Genomic DNA, 7,406 nt, shown 5'->3' on the forward strand with positions numbered 1-7,406 from the left:
ATATAAAAAAAGATTATTTGTTAATTAAAGTTCATAACTTTCTAACCTTATTCTTTATTTGTATCAAGAGGGTATATTGTCATGTGGTAAAATATTAAATATGTTATATATTTTGAAAATGTGAAAATATGAAGGTATAAATTTGTATACTTAAAAAATTGAGATATTATTTTGCAAAAATTTATAGCTTGAAAGGGTTTTTTTTTTTTTTTTTTTTTTTTTTTGCAGAATTGTAAACTAAAGACATTTTTGTAGTGCATCTTAACAAACATAATCAGAAACTAAACGTAAAACCTTTAAGTTTATATAATTTCTACATATAATTTCAAATATTCAAACATGCATGCATGGCTATTAATTTTCAGGTATGTATTTCCATTCATGTTTCAGATATAAACTCCGTGTATTCTAGAATTTCTAGTTATCGATTCATATAAATTTAAAAAAAATTATAAATATTAAACTTCAAAATTATTGGATGTACACTAAGAAAGAACACTTTAATTAATTGGACAACGCTCTTCTTATTAATGATTACATATATGATGATGCAAAGAAACACTTGATCAACAAGCACTGTTTCTTTGAAGCTACAAAGAAAGAAGATACCGTAAAAAAATATTTTTTTAAACAAAGTATAATAGAATAGAGTAATAGACATAATCATCAAGTACAGTAACACACACACACACATCACATGTTTACCGAATAAATAAATATATGAATAAGAGTAAGTGTCACCGCATAACCAAACGGCAAAAAAAATTGCATGTCCAAGACTTTGAGAGCAAAGACGTTTATTATTATGTGAGCAAAAAAGGACATTTATGTTGTAAATAATTGTATGTATAATTGGTATGCTCATCAAAGTTAAAAATGGGATAAATAATTAATTATTCTTATTTATTTGTTGACTAATGTAACTAAATTTTTCTATAAATAGAAGGGAATTTGACGTTAATAATACCATCTTGTTGTCACTTACCATATTTAGTCCAAAACTCAAAATTTGACACATGTAATACCTACACCAATAGGTAAAGACTATTATACCCTCAAAACTCATTTAAACGAAATAAACCATCCCAACCCAATTTCTCCATTTTCCCTCGCACACCTACACCTCTTCATCTTCTCGGTTTATCTCCCTCCCTCTCTCTCTCACGATTTTCAAACCTCCAACCCCTCCCACATTTTCGCTCTCACGATTTCACTATCTCTTCCTCTTCCCTCCCACGATTTCGCTCTCTAATCATCTTCCTCTGTGTCTCTCTTTCTCTCCCTGTCCTTCTCTTTCTCTTTCTCGCTCAAAAATCGCGACGACCCATCTCGGGGACCCACGACCCAGCTCTCGGCGACCCAGGTCTCGGCGGCGAAGGCGCAACCCACCTCTGCTCGACCCAGCTCTCGGCGACCCAGCATTCGGTGACCCAGCTGTCGGCGACCCACTCCTCGGCGACCCAGCTCTCGGCGGCGAAGGCGCAACCCACCTCTGCATGACCCAGCTCTCGGCGACGAAGGCACCTCTGCTCGACCCAGCTCTCGGTCTCTATCACATTCTTGACGTTAATCGGTGAAGAAGAAGAAAAGATTGTGTTCATCTTCATATCAAGGTAAATCGGCCGATCTCTATTAAAGCCTCAAATTGATTGAAAACTCTATTTAACCTCAAATTATTTGATTTAGGGTTTTTGGCTCAAATTTTTTTGGGTGTTTTAGTGTATTTGGTGTTTGGGCGAGTGTTTGTTGTGTTTGGCCGAGAATGTGTTGTATTTGGGCGTTTGATTGTATTTGGGTTTGGGTGTTTGAGTGTATTTGTGTTTGGGTGTTTGAGTGTATTTGTGTTTGGCCGAGAATGTGTTGTCTTTGAGTGTTTGTGATTATTTGTGTTTGGGCGAGTGTGTCACGGAATGACCCGAGTCCGTGACACTTGTGTCACGAAGTGGATTCACTCCGTGACACATATTTCATTTATTTCGGTCTCTTAAAACCCTAGAAATACTGGTGAGTGTTTGTTAAAACCCTATTTCATTTACTCAAAAAGGTATGGGTATCTCTATTTCATTTATTTCGGCCGAGTGTTTGTTGATTTAGGGTTTTTGGCTCAAAATTTTTTTGGGTGTTTTAGTGTATTTGGTGTTTGGGCGAGTGTTTGTTGTGTTTGGCCGAGAATGTGTTGTATTTGGGTGTTTGATTGTATTTGGGTTTGGGTGTTTGAGTGTATTTGTGTTCGGGTGTTTGAGTGTATTTGTGTTTGGCCGAGAATGTGTTGTCTTTGAGTGTTTGTGTGTATTGTGTTTGGCCGAGAATGTGTGTGTTTGTGTGTGTTTCGTGCTCGTGTATATATTTGATTGAACAATGTTAGGGTTTGACGAGTGTGTGTGTGCGTATTTGGTCTTGAAGTTGTTGAAAATTGGTGACTTGATTTGTTTCAGGTTTTATATATTCAATGACGAAGTCTAAAATAACCAAGGTCGAGGAGGCCTCAAACGTTCGAAGAAGTTCTAGGACGGCTTCGAAAAGGAAAATAATTTCGCCGTCCAAGCGTTCCAACGATGACGACGCGTTCGTCGTCGCACCAACAAAGATAAAGAAGGTATAGAATAAAAATGAAGTGACTTAATTAGATGTATGTGCAGCTATTTGATTTTGTTTTGTGTTTGATATAGCCAAAAAACAAGGCTGAGTCATCGGGCGTTGCGACCGCCTTGGAGAGTCCTACAACTGCTATTCCCCGAAAGGTGAGTGTCAGAAACTCATTTTGATCCTGGTTCGTGACAGATGTGTCACGGACTCGATGACTTCGTGACAGATGTGTCACGAAGTCAGCGAGTCCGTGACACATCCGTCACGAAGTGGGTGAGTCCGTGACACATCTGTCACGAACTCAAGCATAATGGTTTCACTAATAATGTCATTGACTCATATGTGTAGGAGTGGAGACGGTTTATACCGGAGTCCAACGTTGAAGGATTTTCCTTTAACTTCCACGGGGGATTGAAAAATTTCCTCGCTCTCTTACTCGGCCGCAGCGCCGAGACTCAAGCTGGATTCGCCCAATCATGTTTTGGGCAGTTCGTGGGGCAACCCAAAATAGTCCGGTCGTCGGCGATTATAAGCCACTTGGTGTTGAGGACCGGGAGCTTCGAGGGCGAAACCACTGACGGGCTTCTGATTGAGATTGGAGGCCGAGTCCGGGAGTTCACGAAGAGAGACTTCCAGGAGATCACATTCCTCAAAGTCGTCGATGACTACGAGGAATTCAAGTTCGAGGGGGTTGTTTCTAATGACAGCCTGTTCAAAAAATTCTTCCCGGGGAAGTATTTGAGTCGGAACTTGGTCAACCAATTCTTGGAGGCGAGCGTAGATTGGCCGACAGAAGTTCAGGTAAATTACCTGAAAATTTACTTCGTCTTGAATGTCCTCCTGGCGGACGATGCGAAGAATAGGACACCGTGCGTAGAGCTCATTAAGGCGGTGGAGGACACGGACACATTCGGTCGCCATCCATGGGGCAACGTGGTGTGGAACTACCTTCTCGGCGAAGTCCGGAAGTTTGTGGAGAAGGGTGGCGAGCCAATGGAGCAAGGTAAAAAAAAAGGAAGCTCCATCTCCCCGGATTCGTCGAGCCGCTTCAGGTTTGGGGTACGAGTGTCTTCCTTTCCTGACGAACATGGGGGTTTGTGAGAAAGTCTCCACCACAGCTCGGCCAATAATGCGTCGGTGGAAGTCTATCGGACTTGTTCAGGATGCCGCCATGAGAGTAATCAACTTCAATGAGGTAATAAATTTGTAGGTTAATTCATACTTAATATTGATCACACTCATTTGTTAACTTGTCCCACGTATAGGTTGAATTTCACGGAATCGGCGACACTTCTTCAAGCGTTGCAACCCCTTCTACGACGGCAGCGGGGGTGGACAAACGCTCAGAGAAGAAACCCAAAAAAGACGCCCCACAACCAGAAACACCACCACCACAACCACCACAACAACCGTCCCATTCACAAGCACAGACAGTTGAGGTAACACAATTTTGGGTTTCTATTTTAATTTAAATGAATCCACTCCGTGACAGATGTGTCACGGAGTGGATTCACTCCGTGATAGATGTGTCACGTACTGGATTTACTCGTCAGCCAGCTTACTTTGTTATTTTGGTCATGGACAGTCCCGGCTCGACTCTCTCGAAAACTCAGTTGGAAATCTCGACGAGCGTTTCCGCTATATGCAAGACGACTACAGGAAGTTCAAAAAAGAAATTTTGGACGCGGTGAAGAGCTACAGAGTGGCTCTTGATGAACTAGATCAGTACTACGATTGGAGAAACGAGTTACAGTTAGAAAAGAAGCGCCGGGAGAAGAAAGCGGCCAAATTGAAGAAGTGGGAAGAAGTGATGGCGAAGGAGAGAGCGGAAAAAGAAAAGAAAAAAAAAGAGGAAGAAGAATATGTTGAGAAGCTGAAGAAAATGCAGGAAGAAGAGAAGAAAATGCGGGAAGAAGAAGAAAAGAAGCAGAGAGAAGAAGAAGAGGATAAGAAGAAAGAAGAAGAGGAGAAGAAGAAGAAAGAGGAAGACGAGGAGAAGAAGAAGAAAGACGAAGAAGAGAAGAAGAAGAAAGACGACGAAGACGAGAAGAAGAAGAAAGACGACGAGGACAAGAAGAAAAAGGACGATGACGGGCACAAGAAAAATAAGCAGGACAAAGACGACAAGAATAAGAAGGACGATGGCGCCAAGAAGAGCAAGAAACAGGAGGAGAAGAAGGATGGCAACCAAAAGAAGAAGAAAAACGAAGTCGAGAAAGGGAAAAAGAAACAAACCAGTCAACAAGAGGTACAAGATATGCAATAGACATATTATTTTTTTCTTTAAGAGTGGATTCACTCCGTGACAGATGTGTCACGGAGTGTACTTAGTGCGTGACACAGTGTCACGGAGTCGCTGAATTTCGTTATTTTGATTACACTCATGTTGAACTAAATGATTTTGAATGGTCAGGAGGACGAAAGTGACGTCAAAAACACACAAGATCCGGGTGTTTCTTGGGGTGATGAAGATTCGCCTCTCAGTCTAGAAGCCCAAATGAATGCAGAGGCTATGGAAGAGTATGAGTTGTTAGGGACACAGGGGGTTCAAGAGGTACCTCCATTAATTTGATGGTTGAACTTAATTCTTGACTTGTTTAGAAGCATATAATTGTTATGGTTGAACTCAACAATAAACTTGAACTCAAATAAGCATATAATTGTTATGAAATATTATTTTATGGTTGAACTCAACAATAAACTTGAACTCTATTTCTCTTGTTGGATAGATATATGACTTGAAGACACCGAATCCCCATATCCTTATTGAAGACTCACCTATCAAGAAACATTTGACCCGGCAACGACGCAGCCCCGATAGGTTTACTCCTTCCAAAAAGGCGTTGCCTTTTCTGAGGTTCACCAATGCTCCGGACGTGCTTCCTGATGAACTGCCGCTGTCGGAGGTAACCAAACAACCGGACCAGGATGACGTTGACGTCATGAAGTTGTGGTTCCAAGTCGGCTTGAAGAGGGGCCACAAGAACATATCTCAGGGCAAACCAAAATATAAGCCGGAGGAAGAAACCATAGCGCCTTCTAAGGAACTTGGACAGATGGCTATCAACCAGAAGACCTTCTTCTACAACATGTGGCACGAGGACAGTTGGTTGTCTGATCAGGTATTAATGTGTGTCAGTAATTTTTAAAATATGTCTTGTTTTGCAGCTCACTTCGTGACAGATGTGTCACGGAGTCAATTCACTTCGTGACAGATGTGTCACAGAGTCAATTCACTTCGTGATAGATGTGTCACGGAGTCAATTCACTTCGTGACAGATGTGTCACGGAGTGAATTGACTCCGTGACACATGTGTCACGGAGTGAATTGACTCCGTGACACATCTATCACGAAGTGAATTGACTCCGTGACACATCTGTCACGAAGTGTACTCAGTCCGTGACACATCTGTCACGGAGTGAATCCACTCCGTGACACATCTGTCACGAACTAAAGTCACTCCGTGACACTTGTGTCACGGACTGAGGTATTTAGTGCTTATGTTTATCTTTTGTCCAGCATGTGGACGTCGCGATGTACTACCTCCGGAAGAAGAAAAAGGCGGGTTTGTTACGTCACTCCTTCACCATCATGTCCACGGTCTTCTTTAAGTATCTCCGAGATAGTTACACTCAGTTCAATGCTAGTCAAGATCCGGGTGTATTCTTAAAGAAGAAACTGAAAAAATGTGTCGTCGACCACATTACCGGAGAGTCTGGAGCGGAGCAACTGGTGGACCCATGGGACGGGGTCGATGATGTCTTCATCCCTGTAATAGATGGCGGACACTGGTATCTTCTTGTTGTCAACGTGCGTTCAAGGTGTATAACGGTGTACGACTCCATGAGTTCCACCGGTGGACACCAAACGCTCGTGGACACTGAAGTCAGAAACTTGGCCACCATTTTGCCATATGTTCTGCATGTCGCCGGCGTTCTACTCTCCAATGAAGAAATATTCAAGGTCGTCCACTACGATCAAATGGCACAACAAGACAATGGGTAAATATTTTAATTCTTAATTTTGCATTCTTAATGACACATATCAATTAAAGCATGCGTTTTTTGTTCCTTCAGAAATGATTGTGGCATGTTTATGATCAAGACTGCCGAGTTTTTGGCGCACGACCTTCCATTGTCTGATTTGAAACAGGAGGACATGATCATGTATCGACAGAAAATGACCACCGAATTATACCGACACGGAGCGCTAAAACTACACACGCGTGGAAATGTCAATGTTGAGGCAACTTGAAATTATGTGTTTATGATTGTACGCATGTGTTTATAACTTTATATATGTATTCTTAGAACTTCAATTTCGTAGTTTAAAAGTGTATGTATGTGTTTATAACTTTATATATGTATTCTTAGAACTTCAATTTCTTAGTTTAAAAGTGTATGTATTGTTTATAACTTTATATATGTATTCTTAGAACTTCAATTTCTTAGTTTAAAAGTGTATGTATTGTTTATAACTTTATATATGTATTCTTAGAACTTCAATTTCTTAACAATAACATTGTTTCAATACCAATAAAGTTCAAAACATTCAAAATGTAATACATAGCAAAACACCAAGGAAGTTCTAGATATTCAATGATAAAACGTGTCGAATTACAAACCAAACCAATGTCCTATCCCTGGAGCCCTCATTTCCGGTGGAATTGGGTTGCGACACGTAGCTCTATTGTGACCTACACCTCCACAACGGGAACATTTACGAAGCGGACCATCAGATTCTCCAAGAGAGGGAATCCTTCTCTTCTTAGGTCTACCCGCCGGACGACCTAAGAAGTTAGGCGGATTTACTTTGATCT

At 41.1% G+C, this 7,406-nt stretch overlaps 2 protein-coding genes across 2 annotated transcripts; both read left to right on the forward strand.

The window, feature by feature from the left end:
• The first annotated feature begins 1,180 nt into the window (after positions 1-1,180).
• LOC149397905 (uncharacterized) lies at positions 1,181-5,013 on the forward strand. Its single transcript, XM_089614384.1, has 9 exons — positions 1,181-1,613; positions 2,436-2,596; positions 2,670-2,741; positions 2,935-3,589; positions 3,639-3,781; positions 3,852-4,025; positions 4,172-4,450; positions 4,700-4,834; positions 4,930-5,013. The coding sequence occupies exons 2-9, from the start codon at positions 2,450-2,452 to the stop codon at positions 5,011-5,013; spliced, it is 1,689 nt and encodes a 562-aa protein (XP_089470510.1). The 5' UTR covers positions 1,181-1,613; positions 2,436-2,449.
• Positions 5,014-6,109: 1,096 nt separating this feature from the next.
• On the forward strand, positions 6,110-6,863 carry LOC149397906 (uncharacterized). The gene is made up of 2 exons (XM_089615911.1): positions 6,110-6,550; positions 6,664-6,863. Exons 1-2 carry the CDS (start codon positions 6,122-6,124, stop codon positions 6,667-6,669), a joined length of 435 nt encoding a protein of 144 aa, XP_089472037.1. The 5' UTR covers positions 6,110-6,121; the 3' UTR covers positions 6,670-6,863.
• The last annotated feature ends 543 nt before the right edge of the window (positions 6,864-7,406 follow it).

This window comes from Urtica dioica, chromosome 5 (assembly GCF_054948205.1).
Source record: "Urtica dioica subsp. dioica isolate 48M chromosome 5, U.dioica_male_clone48M_v1_H2, whole genome shotgun sequence".
In the NCBI taxonomy this organism is placed as follows: domain Eukaryota; kingdom Viridiplantae; phylum Streptophyta; class Magnoliopsida; order Rosales; family Urticaceae; genus Urtica; species Urtica dioica.

Coding starts and splice junctions, on each gene's coding strand:
- LOC149397906 (XM_089615911.1), top strand. CDS start 6,122: ATGTACTACCTCCGGAAGAAGAAAAAGGCGGGTTTGTTACGTCACTCC.
- LOC149397905 (XM_089614384.1), top strand. CDS start 2,450: ATGACGAAGTCTAAAATAACCAAGGTCGAGGAGGCCTCAAACGTTCGA. Junction 2,742..2,934: donor CAACTGCTATTCCCCGAAAG/GTGAGTGTCAGA, acceptor TCATATGTGTAG/GAGTGGAGACGGTTTATACC. Junction 3,590..3,638: donor TGGCGAGCCAATGGAGCAAG/GTAAAAAAAAAG, acceptor GAGCCGCTTCAG/GTTTGGGGTACGAGTGTCTT.